This window comes from Octodon degus, unplaced genomic scaffold (assembly GCF_000260255.1).
Source record: "Octodon degus isolate 3935 unplaced genomic scaffold, OctDeg1.0 scaffold00058, whole genome shotgun sequence".
Lineage (NCBI taxonomy): Eukaryota > Metazoa > Chordata > Mammalia > Rodentia > Octodontidae > Octodon > Octodon degus.
In genome coordinates, this window is record NW_004524634.1 from 2,710,013 (window position 1) to 2,729,760 (window position 19,748).

At 53.3% G+C, this 19,748-nt stretch overlaps 1 protein-coding gene across 17 annotated transcripts in view; it reads left to right on the forward strand.

The window, feature by feature from the left end:
• Window positions 1-19,748, forward strand: part of Dysf (dysferlin) — a 233,667-nt gene that overhangs the window by 119,397 nt on the left and 94,522 nt on the right. For all 17 annotated transcript variants that reach the window (XM_023718431.1, XM_004634069.2, XM_004634066.2 and 14 more), the window contains 4 exons: window positions 126-268; window positions 1,658-1,831; window positions 15,414-15,507; window positions 15,995-16,072. In XM_023718431.1, coding sequence (XP_023574199.1) covers window positions 126-268; window positions 1,658-1,831; window positions 15,414-15,507; window positions 15,995-16,072 — 489 coding nt within the window. The remainder of the gene's footprint in view (window positions 1-125; window positions 269-1,657; window positions 1,832-15,413; window positions 15,508-15,994; window positions 16,073-19,748) is intronic.

Here is a 19,748-nt window from a genome sequence, read left to right on the forward strand (position 1 = left end):
GGTTACAAATTGTGGCCAAAAGTCACTGGCTGCTCGAGAGACTGTGAGCATGCCCTCGATGGAGAAGTGGCCCCAGGAGAGATGGGGAAGTTGGAGGCAACATGTGACGGGTTCCCCTCCCCTAGGCTGGGAGTACAGCATCACCATACCTCCGGATCGGAAGCCGAGGCACTGGGTCCCTGCTGAGAAGATGTACTACACACACCGACGGCGGCGCTGGGTCCGCCTGCGCAGGAGGGACCTCAGCCAGATGGAGGTGCTGAAGAGGGTGAGTCAGCGAGTGGTGAGCTGCAGGAGCCAGGTGTGCACGTGGCCTGCTCAGACCCACTGGGGATGCACACAGACCACACCCAGCACACACACAGACACCCACAGGCAGACACAGAGCACAGAGCTCACACCCAGCCTCAGAAGGAGCTCAGCCACCCAGGAAGTGCCTGAGGCATGCCAGGATCCTCTCCACATGCAGATGAGGGGAACTGGGCTTGCATCCTGTTAGTTGCCTATCACTGGCTAAGTGCTGTTGTAGGGTGCTGGAGCACAGACCTCCCAGCACAGAGGCTTCTTCCTTCAGCAGTGACCAATGCCCTGGAACAGAGAGCTGCCCGGAGCAGGGAGCCAACACTCATGGTTGACGGAATGGTGCATGATGTGTACCACCTGGTGAAGAGGCCAGGGCGGGCTCCATTGGCATTCGAGGACACAGACAGGTCCATAGTGCACATGTGTGAGTGCACACAGCACTGGCCCTTGCTCCAGAGTCACACAGATGCTCCGACATGCACACCCTGAGCATTTTTTCTTCTCTTGTTCTACATCTTTTCCTTCCCAAGCGCATATTTAAATTTTGGCCTAAGAACAGACCCTCTAAGTGCAGGTTTTGGCATGGCCTAGGTTCCTTCTTTCTTTCAGCAGAGAAGCTAGAGAGGAATAGGTCTGGGTCTGGGGAGGAGGAGTTCTGAACAACCAGCTATTCTTGCTGCTGTGAACCAGACAAATAGTACTTCTGAAGGGGCATCCCAGTGTCAGAGGCGGAGGCTGGAGGGAACACTGCTGGCCTCAAGGGCTAGATCTCCCTTCCCTGCTGTGACTTAGACTGAAGATGTGATGGAGGACAGCCCTAGGCATATGTCTTCCAAAGGGGCTTCTGGGTTCTCTCCAGGCCCTGGAAAGAGTTGCCTTGGAGGAGAAGCAAGGGGTCCATCTGCAGCTGACTTTGATCCCGCCTCCTCAGGAGAGAGGGCCTGTGCTTGGGAAGTAAGGTCTTCATTTGCTTCTAAACTCCAGACCTCCATTTTTATGAGTTGAGACATGAAGAAGAAAAAGGAAATGACAACACATTGGAGCCATGCAGTCCACCCCTAATTCAAATAAGCAGGCGACCCAAAGCCTAGTGTGTTTCCTTCATGGGTAGTCGATCCTGTCTGCCTGTCTCCCACACCCATGGAGCCTCCTGTCCCCTCCTGATTTTCTAATTGAGGGCTCTAGTTGCTGCAGAAACTGTTCAAAGACCCCTCTTCCAGGTGGTCCTCCTAGATTTTCCTACCTGGAGGCTGGGGTGGGAATCTTGGAGGGCAGGAAAGCGCCCCTGGAGCTGGACCCAGGCCACCTCACAGCCTGCCAACTGGCCACGAATCTCCCCCGTTCTCCGGTGCAGCACAGGCAGGCAGAGGCAGAAGGTGAGGGCTGGGAGTATGCCTCGCTCTTTGGCTGGAAGTTCCACCTCGAGTATCGCAAGACAGATGCCTTCCGCCGCCGCCGCTGGCGCCGCCGCATGGAGCCGCTGGAGAAGACCGGGCCTGCGGCTGTGTTTGCCCTTGAGGGGGCCCTGGTAAGTGGGGCTGTTCTGTCTGGGGTTGGGTGGGGTGTGACCTGTTTCCTAGGGCTGTTCCCAGCTAGTGGGGAAGAGGGCTGGAGCCCCCAGGTTAGGGCTTTTGGATGGAACACTGGCCTGGCTTCAGCTCCTATGAGATTGTATTTGGGGAAAGCAAGCACCTGTCAGGGTGTCCTAAAATATAGCAGCTTCTTTTTTGGTACTAAAAGACCCGCTGCTTCTCTGAGCAGTCAAGGTGGGATCAGAGGGAGGTGACTATCTCAAGTCAGAAAGTATGGCAATCCTCTGCTTAGGGATTGCCAGCACTTACTGCAGAGGTGCCTGGCATGGAGGTGGGTGGGTGGCAATGCTTTAGCTCAACCCAGGGCTGTAGCCAAGAGGTCTGGTGGCCCTGAGGTATTCTTGATTGGACATGCGTCCTTCTGAGGCAGAAACCCCATCTCATATGTGACCCAGAAGTGGAGTATTGGGCAGATGGTCTTGTCCCGTAGACACTTTCTGTAACTAGTACTAGGATCAACTTGCGGCTCTATGATCTAGGACCTAGGTAACAGTTCCCCAAGCAATGAGCAGGATCTCTTCCTGCATGGTGGGGACACTCAAGGATAGCATATGCCTGTTTCCGGCTCTGCTGGTCTGGGGAATTCCTGGGGGTGAGAGGAAGAAGACTGAAGCCGATGACCCTCTGAAATATAGCAAGGACCATGCACCCCCTCTGTAGGAGCTTTGGGCTGTGACCCTGGCAAGTATTTTCCCTAGCTGTGCTGGCTGAGGGGAAATAAGACTATTCATGTGCAGCCAGCTGAGTACGTACGTACATGTTTGGTCAGGACATATCTTTGGGACAGCCCAGCCATGTGGGCTGTGAAAGTATGATAGGACATCCCGGGACCTGATGGGTGGAGGTAGGGAAAGTGGCTGAAGCCTGCACTGGCTTCAAGAAAGAGCAGGCAGGGGACAGGAGTCTGTCTCAGGCCTTGATGGTGTCAGGCCCATTGGTGGCCATGTAGGCAAGAGGTCCTCTGGAGGCCAGTTGGCATCTCAGGAGCCTGTGATTGGCTCTAGGGGAGACCCTCTCTAGTCCTGGGGACAAGTCTCGGGAGTTGGGGGAGGCAGCAGAGCCATGGCTCTCTGGTTGCTGAACTGGTCCTCAGCCAGGGCAAGAGCAGAGTAGGATGGGGCTGGGCTGGTATTTAAGGGCTGCCTTTATCTCAAGTCAGAAAGAGTGTAGCTTTGCACTGGGTGCGGCCTGGGTGGGGTGGGGGGTTGTGCTGCTCCACTGAAGGCACGCGAGGGAGACCTTCCAGGAAGCTCAGTCTCCATCTGGCCATACAGGCACCTAAGTAACCAGGACTTGTTTCCACCAGAGAGACTCAAGGGTTAGGAAGGGAGCCAGGAGTAATGGCAACAGGAAATCAAGGTTCACACAGTAGCCCCAGGACTCTCCTCTGTCTCCAGCTGTCTCACACTGGCTTTCTCCATAGTAGCAAAGATGGCAGTGGTGATGCAAGCCTGACATCATCCTGGTCATTGGCAAAGCCCTGTTGGAGAAACTAGTACAGCCCACCTCCCTGCTGCAGCCTAAGAGCATTGCTTTCTCTTAGTGCCAGTGAAAGCCTTGTGCAAAAGACTGGCCCCACCTGGTCTCCTACCTGAGCCAGGCCTGGTGCCTGGGGTGGAGATGGGGAAGAGGGATGGAAGATTCGGATTGGCTATCCTGGGCCACGCCCTTACTCTGATTGGCAGAACCACTAGGTTGGAAGAGGAGGTTCTGAAAAGGAAAAAAACAAAACTCTTGAGCTGTCTACAGCATAGACTCCAGATGGCAGCCACAGGACTGTATTCAGTGAGCACTAGGGTGGCAGTGTGGATTGTTGAGCAGAGGAATGCTCTGGTCAGCAGAACTGGGCTTTAGGACCACTGATCAAGTAACTGGAAGATGGTTGAGAGGGAGAGCCAGCTGTTGGGAGAACATCTTGAGTCTGGGTAGAGATGCAGACATGAGCAGTGGGTGGGACCAAGGGGGAGCTCAGGGAAGACATGGGTCAAAGGGCTCCCGAGGCTTCGCTCAGTAAATGGAGGGGCCGGACTGGGCTGCAATGAGTTCACAGTTGGCCCTGACAAATCTGACACACACGGTATTGTGCTGTGTGAGGAAGGCAGAGCTGGCGGCTGCCTGCCAGGCGGCCCGGAGCAGGCAGGCGGGAGGCTTGGGGCTGAGCATCAGCCGGGAGGTGAGGGGCCAGAAGGAAAGGGGGTACAAGGCTGAAGGTGCCCAGAGACACGTGGCCAGAAGCATGGATGGGACTGGCTGGGACCTTGGGGAGGGTGAGCAAGGCTGGGGGACCCACTGCCAAGCATTCATGGCTCGGTGACTGGGAGAAGGGGGGGAGCATTTCCCAGAAACAGAGAAACCAACTCATTTAATCTTTATGTGGGAGAAAATGTCATGAAGGATCACTGAAATCAAGTGTCAAGTCAACAGACGTGGGAAGGTGATGGATTGCAATTCAAATGGGACTTGCCTGTGATATGCAGAAGCCAGTGCACCACGGCCCTGTGAGTGCGGGAGAACTTGGCTGACACGGAGAACCAGAGGGAGACAGTGGTTTGAGAGGGTGGATCCCACATACCTGCAGTCGGAAGCCCACAGAGATTTACAAAGTCCTTAGGTGTGTCCTTCATTTGGACAGATCCACAGACCTCTTTGACAATAACTGTCTGGACCCTTCTGTACCTGAGTGAACCGAGCCCCTATCAACACCCCCTCCCCTTCTCGGTCATATTTATGTGCTTCCCCCAGGACTAAAGATAGTTCAGGCTCCCATCCTTGAGTCCCACTGTGCTTGTCCTAGGATATACTGATGCCCCAACAAGAGCCTGCAGCTAAAGGCTACCCTGCATCGGGGGACAGATGGTCTGGTTTTCTGGGGCCAGGATGTAGCTGGTGCCCCGAGTGCCACTCCTTGCCCACTGGCCCCTGATATGAATTGATGGAGCTGGGCCAAGCGTGATGGGATGCAGCGGCTTCTGAGGGTGCAGGTGCACTTTGAATTCTGCTTCCTAGCTGTAGCCAGGTCTCTCATGCCTTCAGGGACTCTTGTTACCTCACTTGTGAAATAACAATTTCATAAGGATTAGCAGTGACTCAGGTGAGGATGTGCTTCTCAGACTTCATGAACAAAGGAGCCACTGGGGGGCCTTGTTAAAAAATGCAGACTCTGAGCCAATGCCTGGGTGGAGCCCGAGAGTCTCAGCTCAGAAGGCTCTAGGTGATGCAGTGTGAGATACACAGTACCGCATGGAGATGAAGAAGGGTGAGGAGGTGAGGTTAGCCCCCGTGGATGCTTTCAGGAGGTAGCGTGTGTGGCAAGGGCCATGGATGGAGCAAGAGGACATGTTTGCCCTGCTGCTTAGTGGGACAGAAGTGTTCTCCTAATGCGCCCTGCTGTAAAGGTGGAGGCCTCGCCTGTGGGGAGATACTGTGTGGTCAGGTTGAGAGATACTCACCTGTGAGTGCAAATAAATGCAATAGAGCCTGCATCTTCCGAGTCCTGGAAGGAGGAGGATTCCTGGAAAAGGTTACCTTGAAGGAACCAGAGAAGGTTGGGGGTAGGGCATGGGGGACAAAGTAGCCTTTCTGGTAACTTGATGGTTTTGAATTGCTGGGCGCAAGGGCTAGGCCTGTGGTGCCCCCTTGCCTCTTGCTATCCTTCCCTGGCCTGTGCATCCACTGGCAGGCTGGGCCTGGCTTGCCAGCTCCCCTCTGGAGGACGTCTCCTTGGAAGGCAGGCCCCGTCTGCTCATTAGCACGGGCAGCCTTTCCCTGAAGCCTTCTGCAAGGGCCAAGCCTGGCTCCCTCCACGGAGCGGGAGGCCCTGGCTCCGTCTGCTAATCGTCTGCTGTCTCCATCCCTAGCATTATTTTATTTTCGTATTATTCTTTTTCCAGCTAATATCCTGGCATTCCCAAAGACACCAGGTTTCATAATCTTCCTGGCGTTCCCAGGGAGCTGGGAAGCGGAGCACAAAGCCGCTATTATAGCGTGTTCCATCCAGCCTCCCTCTCCTCACCCCACACCCCTTGCTGCCGCCGCAGCCACCACTGCCGGCCCCCACCCAGTCACCCCCTCCTGACGCCACAGGCCTCTCTGGGAACTCTGGTGACGGCTGGCGGGATGAGCTCACGGAATCTGTCCTGTCGCCCTTGCCCTGGACCTGCCCTCTTTGAGCGAGGATTTTTCCAAGCCTGCCTCTGTGCTTGGCTCAGAGTGTTGGGAAGGGTTTCCTGAGTGAGCTGCCTAAGCCTGGCAGAGAGGGGAGGAGACAAAGACTCTTCGGCAGCATGTGCTCATGGCCTTGGAGAAATTTAGAGAGGGAGGAACTTGCAGGTTCTAAAGGTATATGCCAACTGCCTTCAGAGCTACAGGACCCTTTGGAAGTTGGATGCAGATTTTGTGTGTGTGTGTGTGTGTGTGTGTGTGTGTGTGTGTGTACATATGCCTGCCTAGAGTCTGTGTGTGAGTGTAGGTCTGCTGGGCATGTGTGCTTGTGTGTGTCTGTGATGGGTAAAATCTTTGGTTTTATCTACTTCTCCAGTGCATCTAGGACACCAGAGATGATAAGAATTGCTAAAATTTATTTTTAAATGTTTTTAAGTTTATTGGTACATTTTGGATATATACAGCGATCACATTCATCATAGAGAATTTGTATCTATACGTGATATATCCTGCTTCCTTTTTTATCTTTCCAGTCCTCTCTAATCTCTTCAACCCCTCTTAACTGTGTGTCTAAAATCAGGTGGGAAGGTTTGTGTGCCTTGTTCCATTTTATTCTCAGGATGACTTTAGAAAGCTAGATTCTATTACTGGCCCCATTTTACAGTTGGGGAAAGTGAGATTCTAGACTTGTACTGTCTAATACAGCCACATGTGCTTATTTAAATTCACATTTAAAGTATTACAAATAAGAAAATGAGGCTTCTGGTTAGACTGGACACATATCAAATACTTAGTAGCCACACACATGTGGCTAGTGCTGACCACTTGCAAAACAGCTATGTCACTGCAGAAAGAGCCCTGAGCCCCCAGTGTTACCACAGAAGAACCTGAAGCCTGAGAAGGGCTTTGCCCAGCACCACAGCGTGAGCCGGTACACTGCCAAGATTAAGACAGCTGCCTCTTCTGTCTCCTCTTCCCAGGTGTCTCCTGACTACTGGCCACCCCTAACTAGTGCGTTCATTTCCCCCCACGTCCATTAGGGCAAAATGTCCCTCCTCCCCAACAGCGGGCTCTTTTGAGTGAGGTCCTAGGAAGGGGCTGTTTGATGTGGCAGGCTGCTGGGAAGCTGGCCAGAGCCCTTGGCCCTGTTCCTTGCCCCCTTCTTATAGCTGGGCGGCGTGGTCTCTGTGGACAGTCAGCAGCCAGCAGAATCTGCCCCAACCTCGGGGAACTTCCACTTGGCGAAGCCCACAGCTCTGTGGCAGAGGCTTGAGTTCTGACTGGAAGGAGAAGGGCCTGCAGAGACAAGGGTCCCAAGCCCAGTCTAGGGCAGGGCGGGGCAGTTGGGTGAAGCAGTGGGAAGGGAGTTGGGAGAGGCAGGTGCCAGAGCAGAGTATCTGGGATCTGTGCTGGCTGATAGGAGATCAGACGTGGGTAGGCAGGGGAGCATCCATCTCAGACTTGAACGAAGCAGTGCTGTGTGTCCAGGACCAGGTCCCATGCCTAGAACCGGCCCTTTCACCAAAGAGGGAATGTGGGAGGTATGGGGTACCTTTGAGTCACCCAAGCCTGGGGCTGGGGCTGGGCTGTTAGGAGCAAGCTTTGTGCGCCTCTGCTTTCTTGTGTATCTGAACTGTGCACCTGTTACGTGCCTAGCATTGTACTAGCAGGGGTAGCTGGAGGGCCGACCCCGCCCCCCAATCCCAAGGAGAGGTCCCTTTACTTACCTTCTCCCTCACTGTGAAGGGAAATTTGGGTGTATTCTGTAACATGCGGATCCCAGGCCTGTCTTGCTGGAATCTGAATGCCAAAATCTGGGGCTCTGATTGTTTCTTGGGTAAGTGCCCCAAATTTGGTGCCCCAGATGTGTCACTGTCCAAGATGGTCCACATCCACTATTCCTAGGGTGATGGTATAATTTATTGTCTGGTGGGACACAATTAGCATTTCTGCTGGGAAAACAAGGCATAAGTAGAGTCATTCCAGACAAACTGGGACATACAGTTTTCCTGATTACTGAAGCACACTGGAATGGGATAAAACCTGCTAGAGGGCTCTTTGCAGCTTTCACATGCAGAGAACTGGGAAACCCTGGAGGGACACACACACACACACACACACACACACACACGCACACATACTTGCGCCAGCCCACACGTGGCATTGTGGATTCTCCAGGTTTCCTGATTCCACTGCCCGATCCCCAGGGATAGCCAGTAGTTTTGCAAGGAGTTTAGCAGCTGCTTCCAAGTCCTGGCTCCAGCTGTAAATTAAATGGGGTTGCACCCTTGTCTGCTATTCCACTTAAGGTTACAATCAGTCCTGATTAGGAAGGGAGGCCTCTGTGTTCCAGAGTTCCATTCCGACTTTGAAAGTGTTCTCTTCCTTCGGCCTGGCCTGCCAGCCTGTGCGGGGTATCCCCTGTAAGCCAAGGCTGGGGCAGCCAGGGCAGGGAAGTGGGTCCTGGGCTGCTCACAGCCCTGACTTGGCACTTAGCCCTCTGCAGCTCCAGAGTCCAGAGTAGGTTCTCTGAGCTCTGATGGGGAAGCAGCTGTTTGGGAAAATCCCTGAGGGTGGGCAGGGAGATCTGCCAGCTCATTTGCTATGTAAGTCCAGGGAAGACATTCACCTCTCTGGCCCAGTTTTCTCACTTATCAGATAGGAATAATAGTGACACAGCAAAAATAATCCCCTCCCCTCGTGGAGCAGAGGGTGGCAAACTATGGCCCACAGGCCAAATTTGGCTCTCTGCCTGCTTTTGTAAATAAGGGGTCATGGCACACAGCCAGCCTCATCCACTCCTGTGTTGTCTGTGGCCACTTTTCAGTGCATTGGCAGTTGAATTAAACAGTTGCAACAGAGACGCAGCTACCCACAAGGGTGGAGGTATTTACCACCTGGCCTTTGATGGGCCACATTGGTTGGTTCCTATTCTAGGCCATGTGTCATGTTAGCCGTCGTTGCCTGCTCCGTTTATGCATTATCATTTAAGCCTAGGCAGCAGGTTTTATTGCTAATCCTGCTTGACAGATAGCTGACTGGCTCACAGAGAAGTCATAATTGTTGCCACTGTATTTCATCACATGAGCATTGTGAAAAATTTGATGGGTAATGGCTAGGTTGTGAAGGGTTTGTAGTACTTTATCCTAAGTGTCATATTATTTGGCTGTCCCGTGAAGACACAGCAAAGGCAGGGAAGACCTGGCAGGTCACTCTGGGGCTGTGCTGGTTAGTGCTTAACAACCAGCTCTCCAGAAAAAACAAAGTGACAATACCAGGCCCTGGCTTGGAGCGTTGCTGATTTCTATGGTGTAAACAGCTCTGTGGTGGCTGATGCTAAGCTAGCAATGTGGCGCCACTGCCCACGGAGTCAGGAAGGGCAGGCGGCTCTGAGATGTGAGACGCGCTAGGATTTCATCACCCAGCAATACTACACATACATCATCAACCTCAGTTGGAGAGAGAATAGCAAAGGTACTAAAATAGGTTGAGTTTGAGTACCCACCTTTGTTTTTTTCTCATGTAGTTTTTTGAGTTGTAAGTTTACGTGCTTTAAATTTTATTAATGGCTGTGTTTAACAGTGACTTGCAGAATTCCTGAAACCCCAGTCTGTTCTTGTGAGCTGTGCTAGCGGGTTCTGACACCTGCTGCTCTCAGGGTTCCCTGATCCTGTTTGCAGAAGTAGAGAGGGAGACAGCCCCTGGCGGTCATGCCCTTTCCAGCAGCCGTGTCACATGCATTTTTGCTCTCATCTTGTATAGGATGTGGATCCTCCCACAAAGTGAAGGAGGCAGCCACCCTTGGACCGTGTCCTTCCACCTGGTCTCCCTGGTGGCCCCCGATGTGCCTCTAAGTCGTGCTGGTTCCTCCGTGGCCTCCATGGGGTGGCTGCCGCAGTGCTCTTCCTGCCGGCCCATCCTGTGCCTTTCACTGTGTCAGCTCTGCTCTTGCCCTCTGTCTTTCTCTTTGCATCCCCTGATAAATTCTGAGTCAGACCTCAAGTTGAGGGCCAGACAGGGAGGAACAGCATATGTGACAGACCACGCATGGCGCATTTCCCTACCTCCTCCTGGTTAAGGTTCTTGGGGATCAGCCCTGGCTGACTCAGGTGGGATTGGGCATTGGCTCTAGGGTGCCCTGGGGGGCCTGGCAACATCTCCAAGGAGGAGAATTCCTTGCACTCCCACCTCAGGCTCCTTCAGGAGCTGTGGCCTCCTGCTGGCAGCAGCAGTCTGGAGTCTGCCCAGGGCTGGGCGAGCATCACGATCCCTTATGTGGCTAGCCCCAGGACAGAGTGCGTGGCCACAGACTGCGTGGCTGCCAGCCTCAGCCTGGGAGTCGCCTGTATGAGCTATGGGGGCAGGAATGCGATTGTGGGAAACCCAATGCCCTGGGCCTGGCCTTGGGGCTGGGCAAGAGTATGTGCATGAGGGGTAGGAGGGTGGAAACCAGAGATTCTTCTCCCCTACAGCCTGGCTTTGTGCAAGGTCCATGGGAGCCCTGGCTTGTAGCCTCACCCCTCTCCTGAGCTGTTCCCATCCTCTCCTTGGGCATTGCCTCTCCCCTCTTCTAGGAAGCCTTCCTGAATGGGACCTTCTGCCTCTTGCCAGGGCAGTGTTAGAGCATGACCTTCTCAGGCTGGGAGGTGCTATCTGATGTGTGTTCTCCCATCTCTTGCCCTGGGACCTTAGGTCCTAGTGCTGCTCATGTAACTCAGGGCAGAGAATGCTTGTGGTTCATTTCTTAGGGTGAGTCTTCATTGGCTGCCCAGAAAGGTATACTGGCTGGGTGTGAGTGATAAAGGACTGTGTATGTCTCACTGATGTCTGTGGATGGTGGATGAACGGAAGAAGTTGGGGGTATCTGGGGAGGAGGCTGCTGATGCAGGCTGGGCAGCCAAGGGGTGCCCATGCCTTAGTGATGAGTTTGTGGAAGGAAGAGCTATTGCTAGTGCAGTTGGAGGGTGTGCTCAACGGAGAAGTCAGCCTGTGCAATGGCTGAAAGAAGACCCGAAACCCTGAGGCCTGAGGGGAAGAAGTAATGGTAAGAGTGAGGACACTGTTTAGTGCAATATACTGCAGAGGTGGCAGAGTTAAGGTGACATCATCAGTACTGTTGATGGAGTGCCAAGTATCTGCCAAGGGCTGTAGCTATGGCAGATGATCTAATTTTTTAGTGGTTCTCCACTGGGGACAATCCCCTTCCCCAGAGGACATTTGGAAATGTCCATAGACAATTTTGGTAGCTAGAACCCAGTGAAGATGCTCCTGGCATCTATTGGCTGGGGCCAGAGTTGGCACTAAGTACCTTATAGTGCTCAGGACAGCCCCATAACAAGGAATGTTCTAGCCCAGAGCGCCAGTCGTAGTGAGGTTGATACCCCCGCATTTTCCATCAAAGACTAATGTGGTGTGTGTTACTACAGTTGCCACTTTACAGTGAGGAAATTGAGTCTCAGAAATACCTCCTGCACCCTCCTGCTATGCAAGCTGCCCTTTCCCTACCCCCGGCACGGATCTCTCCTCTCTCACACCCTGGAACTATATGCAGCCTGTGCCTCCTATACACACCGCGGCAGGGGCTGTGAAACAGATACGTCACTCAGATTTTCAGCTCTGGTTACCCATTGGGAATTTCATGCTGCACCTGCTGGCCTTTCTCTTGTCATGCAGTTAGGCTGCTTTGCCTCTGAGGGCCTCAGGTTCAGTCTCCAGAGTGATAACTTCTCTTTAGAAGGCTGTGGGGAGTCAGCTTTTAGACTAGTGCTGTACTAGTGAATGTGACAAGGTAACTGCCCCAAACTTTTCAGTGTCACCTCCATTTACAGTCTCTAATGAGTGTCTCTGGGGATCTCTTCAGTCATGTTGAGCCCTTAAGAAAGTTTCTATGCCCCCAAACTCTTTCCTCCAGGAAAAGCAATGATGTGATGAGAACGACACATGGGTTAGGGTCTGTACCATGGATTTGGTTCGTTGATTCAGGGAGGGTTTCCCAAGGGCCTCTCCGTGCCAGGCACTGTAGTAGGTACTGGGGACACAGGACAGTCCCCCTGGAGCCTACATTATGTGGGTGAGTAGGACCATAACTGAGGTTAATGTAGCAGACATCTGTGCCACAAGAGAAGAAGCCACAGAGGAGGGTTGAGAACACAGAGGAGGTTGAGGGGTGTGTGTGGGAGTAGGGTGGATGTGAAAGATGGGTGAGGTTGCATGTGTTAGAGTGTGACTTCTGATAGGGTGGTCATGGAAGGCTTCTCTGAGGCGGTGACATTGTCTACAGGAGCGGGGATCACCATGTCCAACCTGAATCTATACAGTAAGGGTTCACACTACAGCGGGCTGGCAGGTGCAGTGGTGCGGAAGATCAGGGTGCTGTGGGTGTGCACGGGAGGACTGCCTGATTCATCCCTGAGGAGTAACCTTGGAGATGAGACTGGATGTCTGATGAAAGCGCCAGGGAAAGCCTGGGGCAAGGAGGAGGACATGCAGCGGGACTGGGGTCAGGAACAGGACTTCAGAGTATCCCTGCTGTATGAGTATGGGGTTGTGGGTTTGGGGGAGTGTCTGGGCCCCTAGAGACTCAATTCAAAGGCTACGGTGGGCCAGGAGGAAGGGCGGCCTCCCCTCTGCACCTACGCTCTGATAAGGATGTGTAGAGAGCTCAGGTCCCTCAGGAAGGCTCAATCCCCAGAGGATATAAAGATGATGGTCTGCTGTGTGGATGGAATTCTGCCCAGATGTGAACCGAAGCAGTTTGGGGCTAGGGCTTTGCTTTGAGAGGCTGAGCCTGGTGGCTGTGCCTTCAGCTGGCTTTTGAAGTGTGTCTGTCCCAGTGTAAGACAACCTTCTTTCCAGAAATTCTGCCTGTCTCTTTGAGCCAGGAGAAGCAGAGAGGAATGAGGGTCACATGGGTGGCAGATGGTGGAGGTTGCCCATAGGCCCACTTGTGTGGCTAGACCCCTGTGGAGACAGGACATGTGGAGGAGCCTGGGTAGTGTGGGGGGACTCCCGGAGGTAATCCTGGTTGCTCCCCTGAAGAATGGTCTTTCTTAGGACCAAAGCTGTTGTGGAGCAGGGCCTGGGTAGGCATGGGATACCTGGCCCCAGCCCTCATGACAGTCCCTGGCGGGGGGGGGGGGGGCGACACATCATGGATTAAAGGCAGGAGGCCCTGCCCTTGGATAGGGACCCAGAGAGTGCTGCCAGAGCTCCAGTCAGAGGCTGTGTGGTCAGAGTGGTATTGATGGAGATGGGAGGGGAGGTCATGCAGAGGAGGTGTGAGATGAGTGGGGATGTGTGCTGGCAGCCATCCTCGAGCAGGGAGGTCCCCACAGGCAGCTTTGAGGGAGAGGGGACTTGTAGGGCTTGGCCTGCCCTTTGGTGTTCCTGAGACTCACACCTGGATGGCCTGCTGGGACCCCAGCTCAGGACCAGAGTTTGGCTTCAAAAAGCTGCAAATCCTGAAGGTGGGAGGGGTACTCTGTGGCCATTAGCTACTAGCCTTGGTGCTCATGTGGCAGGATCTCAGTGCAGGAATATCCAGGTCAGAAGCCTTTCCAGGAAGGAACTCAGGACACTTGGGGTCCACAGCTGCCCAGGAAACATAGAAATGGAGAGAGGCAGAGAGAAACAGAGAGATAGAGAGAAACAGAGAGATAGAGAAAGGCAGAGAGAGACAGTGAGACAGAGACCGAGACCTATAAGCCATCACTGCTGCTGAGACACTTGCTGTGATTAATTTTTGGTTTCTACCTTATCTGTGGCTCCTTACCAAAACATCCAGCTTCCTGGAACAAGATGAGATATGTGAGTAGCCCCTTGGGATAATGACAAACTGCACAGTTTATACTATTCCTCTCCTGTAAGGCCCATGCCTTATTTCTCTAACAGCATTAATAGCTGACATTTATGGAGCTTTTTCTAGGTGCCAGGAAGCATACGAAGCACTGTATATTTTCTGTCTTCCCTAACAATCGAAACAATTCTCTGAGATGGTAACCTCCAATTTACAATGAGATTGATGGAGAGAAGTTAAGCAACTTATTCAAAGCCACACAGCCAGTTAGTGGAAGGGCCAGAATTGTAGCCCAAGTGATCCGGTTTTAGAGCTGTGTTGAAATTGTGACCACATTAAAGGTTAGGGTCAGAAAGGAGGATGTCCTGTGGTGGGAGGCAGGCCCATACATTTACAACAGGATAGAGAAGTATGCCTTCCCTGTGTGTGTCCCATGGGCCCTTCATGAGGTGAAGCAGAGGATGACCCCCTTTTAGGATGACAATCTCTGTCCCCTCAAGCGACCAAGGCAGGCTTTACCTAGGTGTCCCAAGGTGTCCTAGAGGGAAAGGCTGAAGGACTGATGGTGGTCTGGCCAGCAGTTGCGTGCAGTGGCAGTGGGTGTGAGCCTAGGGCCGCTCTGAGGAACATGACCTGCTTGACGCAAAGGCTGGTTTGGGGGAATCAAGCCTCAGAGTTGGGTGGGGAAGACGAGGCAGGTTGTGGGGTGTGACTTGACCTTCAGCCCTAAGTGTCATCATGGTAGATTCAGGCTGAGAGCCAAGCGGACAGCGTGGGTCGTGCAGCTGGTTTGTCACAGAGAAGGTGGTTAGGAGTGGGAAGACAGGCATGTAGGGGTATCAGGAGCTAGGCCTGAGGGTGGGCACATTTTGCAGAGAAGGGGCACAGAAGCAGCGGGGGGGGGGTCTTGTAGTTGGAGGCACAAGTGCCTTACGCTAGGGGGTACCTTGCAATTCCAGAGCCAGGGGGAGAAATTGAAATCTCTGCCGAATGGCTCCAGCCAGGGTAAAAGTCAAGGCTGCTTGGCAGGAAAAAATAGTAACAGGGCGGATATGCAGCACAGTCTCTCTTGGCACTAGGGACTGGCTTGGTGCCTAGATATCTCTGGCACTGGCACTGTCTCTGAGTGTACAGGCAGTGGACAGAGGTGGGGCCCGAGATGCTGGCTTGAACCTCCAGACTTTGGCTTTACTAGACTTACCTCTAATGAGAAAACTCCCATTTGATTCTGTTCTGGAGTGGTCCTTCGAGTTTTCTCTTCTATCAAATTCTAATGTTTTTGGCTGGGACAGTTCAGAATTCCTCCCTGAAGTGTCTGGTCTTCACTACAGTGGCAGAAGTGTTTCCCACAGTCCTTTAGTACTTTGGTATTTGATCTAGTGATGCTGTAGGCAAGGGTATGCTCCTTCAGGGTGAAATCAAAGCCCAATGTCCCTTCTTTGAGTAGCTGAGGAGTATTGTTTAGGGATCTCGGCCCTGGGAACCTAACTCTCTGGGTCAGTCTCCCCAGACCCCTCAGCCTCTGGGGTCAGAGTCTGCTATGACCAGCTTTGTGTCTCCAGGGTGGTGTGGTGGATGACAGGAGTGAAGATTCCATGTCTGTCTCCACCTTGAGCTTTGGCGTGAACAGACCCACGATCTCCTGCATCTTCGACTGTAAGTGATGCTCCAAGGGATCTATAGGGATGATATGGGCGTGTAACCTTATGCTTCTGTTTGTATGGGGTTACATGGTCAAGAGTGTGTGTCAGAGCTCTGGATAACTGTGTATGTGCACTCATGTGTGAGTTTGTCCTTTGGCGTATGCATGTGTGTGTCTCTGTGAAGTGTGCATCAACTCTGTTGTGAGATTGGCCATGCCATGCCCTGTGCATTGTGCCCATGCCTTCGTCATCTATTGGGCCTCTTTCTTCCTGTCTCTGTCCAGCTCTAGCCTGGCCCAAGGACATGGGACTCAGCTGTCTGCCTTTGACCTCTGGTTTGTCCTTCTGACTTTGAGAGCCTCCCTCCTGCATAGTGGCTCATGGCATTTCTATCCTTCAGCACCTTTGTCTGTGGCCTTTTCCAGGCCCAGACCCCAGCCTTCCCTTAAGCCCTAGCCCTAGCCCATAACCCTGGCATCTCTGCTTCCTCCTCGGTGAAGATGGGAACCGCTACCATCTCCGCTGCTACATGTACCAGGCCCGGGACCTGCCTGCGATGGACAAGGACTCTTTTTCTGGTAGGTGAGAGAGAGGGAGGAGTGCCAGCAATAGACGTCTGAGAGCTGGTGGTGGAGACATGCACCTGTGGGCGTCAGGGAATGTGGCCCAAGGTGTCTCTTTATGGGTGGGTGCTGTTGTGTTTGCTGGCTGGGGCAGTGCAGTTTGCTGGATGCTCTTGCCAGGGCTCTGTGGCCTCCTGGGCATCAGATATAGGCTGTTGGCCTGCCCGATGCCCCTGCAGGATTTGACTTGCTCTGCTGCCCCTGCTCCTCTGGCCTTGGCTTTCAGGCTGACACTCTTCTTGTCCTGCGGCTTCATTGTATAGACCACGATTAACCTGTGAAGTCCGTCCTGTGTGAGCGCCTCTTCCTGCCCCATCCAGACCTGGCTCCTCTGCATCTCCTCCCTTGGATCTGGGGCTCCTTCGAGCTCCAGGCTGCCCATTGCCCACGCTGCTGAAAAGCCTCAGTCTTGTGCTCCTGTGGCTTCCAGTTCTGAATTTCTCAAATCTCGTCCCTGTTCTTCAGCTTCAGGCTGCCACCTCACACTGCCTGGCCCCTCCTTCTGAGGAGCCTTTGGAGTCTCCTAGCCTCCCTGCATCCTCCCTGTGTGCCCTAAACATACTTGGCCCATTGCTCCCCTGCCTTCAGAGGGAGGCCCAGGCAGTTGGCTCCCCACTGCTCAACCCTGCTCAGGAGTCCTTTGCATTCGGCTCCTGTGGACCTTGCCCATTTTCCCCTGTGCTCAGTCTCCTGTCTACTAGCTCTAGCCCCACCAGCTTCCCATGTTTGCCCCCTGGTTCCAAGTGCTGGCTTCTGGCACTCTGTGTCCTCGTTGCCTAGGGTGCATTCCCTCCCCAGTTCTAACTCAATGAACTCCTAGTTACCCTTCAAGGTCCAGGCCAGGCACCCTTTGACTCTTCCCTGAGGTGAGCTAGTTGCACCTCCTAAGCACCTGGCTCACAGCTCTCTCGGAGCGCTTACCATGTAGAGACCAGCTGTATTCTTTCTGCCACAGTCTTCCCACTTTGAACGTGAACTCTCTAGGAAGGGCCCTTGTCTTCCTCTGAGCCCACAGCCCTGGATATCTCCAGAATGAACCCCTGCCGAGTGCTCATTGTGTGTCCAGGCCCCGGGCTGATGGTGTTTTATGTGACCCTCATAACACCCCATGAGGTAGGTGTTCGACCTTTATTTGACAGGTGGAAAGATGGAGGCTCAGAGAGGTTTACTAAATTGCTTGAGTTGAAAGAGCTGTCAAATGACAAGCTGAGAACTGAAGCTAAGGCCACCTCCCACTGAACACTTGCTCCTTGCCTGAGTAGGACTGAGTGCCATGTGAGTGGCCTTCTGGTCAGACTGCTCTGTGGCTTACAGCTCTGAGCCTGTCACCCTTCCTGCTCCACTCTCCTCCCCCATGGGGACCAATCCTTTTCTTCCTCCTGACCAGCATGTTCCTGAGTTTCTTACCTCCCGGCACCTGCTTTCTGTCCCGCTGCATGCAGACACCCTAGGACATGTGTCCAGGGTTTTGACCAGTGCAGCTTACCCTGAGAAAAAGAAATGGACTAGTGCACAGCCTCACTTCCTTTTCCTTCCAGGCCATGAGGGGTGAGCATGTGTAATTAGGAGGGAGCCAAGGGAAGGTCCCTTGTCCCCTGTGTGCCTGGTTGGCTGAGGACCTACGGAGTGGGAGGTCCTCTGTTGGACCAGTGTGGAGAGCCAGTGCTCAGGCCAAGGACTGCAGTAGCTGGGTCAGCCTGGCACCAGCCTGGGGAAAGTCACACTTTCCATCCTGGCCTCACCCCCTCCCCCAGATAAACATCCCTGGAGCTTTGAGGGCACTGCCCAGGGCTTCCTCAGAGGCCACTGGCTTCTGAATGAAAGGCCCGATTGAGCAGCTGCTGGAAAGGAAAACAGCAGCCAACACGGGGGGAACCTATAAAACCCAGAGTGTTTATTTTCACTCCCAAACCCTAAACCAAAGCAATTTCTCCCCTGGAACTGACCCTGGGGTGGCTGGCGGCCTGAGACTGTGCATGGCCACCGGCTGGCATTTCTCTGAGGAAACTCATGTGTGAATCCAGGATGTCTGGGGCCAGGAGAGGGCCTAGTACCATCTGCCCCTGGGAGCAGCTTCCAGCTGTCTGTTAGTGTCTGGGGCAGTGGGACCCTTTGGGAATGTGCTTCTGAGACTGACCCTGGCACTCTGGCACTTTCCTGGGCTTTTGTGACCCCATAGACTCTGCTTGTCCCCATGTGGTGGGCTTTGGGGCTGTGTGGAGGCTGAGGCTCCATCTACTTCTGCTGCCAGGATGAGGAGCTGAGGGGGCTATGCAAGCTGCCTGGGCGACACCTGTTGAGCAGTATTGAATATAGAAGAAGCAGGCTTTTGTGGAGACACTGTCAACCAGGCCACCTGAGGATTGAGCCTTGGACATATTTTGGGCCTGTGGCCTCTCTGGACCAATGGAAGGGTGTCTGCTGCATGAGGTTGTGTTAATGAATACAGGTCCTGCTCCATGGTCAGGCACATGACGTGACTGCTCATTCTGATGACTTCTCTTTGCATTGGGATGGGCTTGGTATTGTCTTGGGAGGATCTGTTGTACTTACTGACTTCGCTTTGGGCTGAGTTTAGAAATTGTATATATTATCTGCACTATCCCTAGCTCTGCCCTGCTTACCCTAGAACATTGAACTGGGCAGCATTGCCTCCCTAAACATGTTTGAGCTGGGTTACTCTTCAATATAGACTGATGTTTCTCAAGGGAAGTCCAACCAGAAATGGTCTTCTCACTCCCTGAGTCCTCTGCTTTGCCTGCCACTTGTTGAGAACCACTGTTGGGTTGGATGGAGCCATAGCTCTGCTAAGAGATGCTCCCCTTGACCAATGGGGCCCTGGGTAGTCCTATCATGATGTCACTATGTGACAGGGGATGGCCCTGAGCTGGAGGAGCCCAGACATGCCTCTTCAAGGGTCTGAAAGGCCAGAAGGATCCTGGGAGATGAGCCTTTCATTATCAAGCCAGTGAGAGATGACTAGGAGACCAGGGGCCATGACATTTCTCTAGTTATGGCCTGGGGCATCTGTTGAACAAGCAGAAGGTCCCGTGCTCCCTTTGCTCGCCCCTTCCTCTTGGGAGGTCAAAGTTGTGTGCCAATCTGAAGGTCCAAAGAGGTGTTCTTGCCAGGCCAGGCCACAGTGAGGCCTGAACCGTGGCTGCCTCATAGCTGGGACCACTTGTGATCTCCAGTGTTGTCTACTCTCCACCCCACCCCCATCTGGACGCTGTCCTTGGGTAGTGCTGAGGAATTCTTGCCTTTGAGCTTTTCCTGTCTGGCTCCTGGTTATCTTCCCCACCCCCCAAGCTAGCTTTTTGCTCAGCTTGGCTGTGGTGAGACAATCCACCTAATGAATCAAAGGAGGTATTTTCCAAAATGCCCCAGAGACTTGTGAAATGCTCCACTTAAAAAGGGTTCCTGAGTGAGAGGGACCAGGAGACGACTTACAGATTTACAATGCATGGTGGCATAGAGGCTGACAGGGGCCATTAGGGAGTGGCTGTTTAACCTGCTGAAATACTTCTTAGCTCTCTGGAGAACTGGAAACCACCAGCCAACAAGATTCAGTTTAAATTGCTGAGCCTGAGCCCAGTACTGTTTGCTACTCCCCCACTGCCCCCCTTCCTTC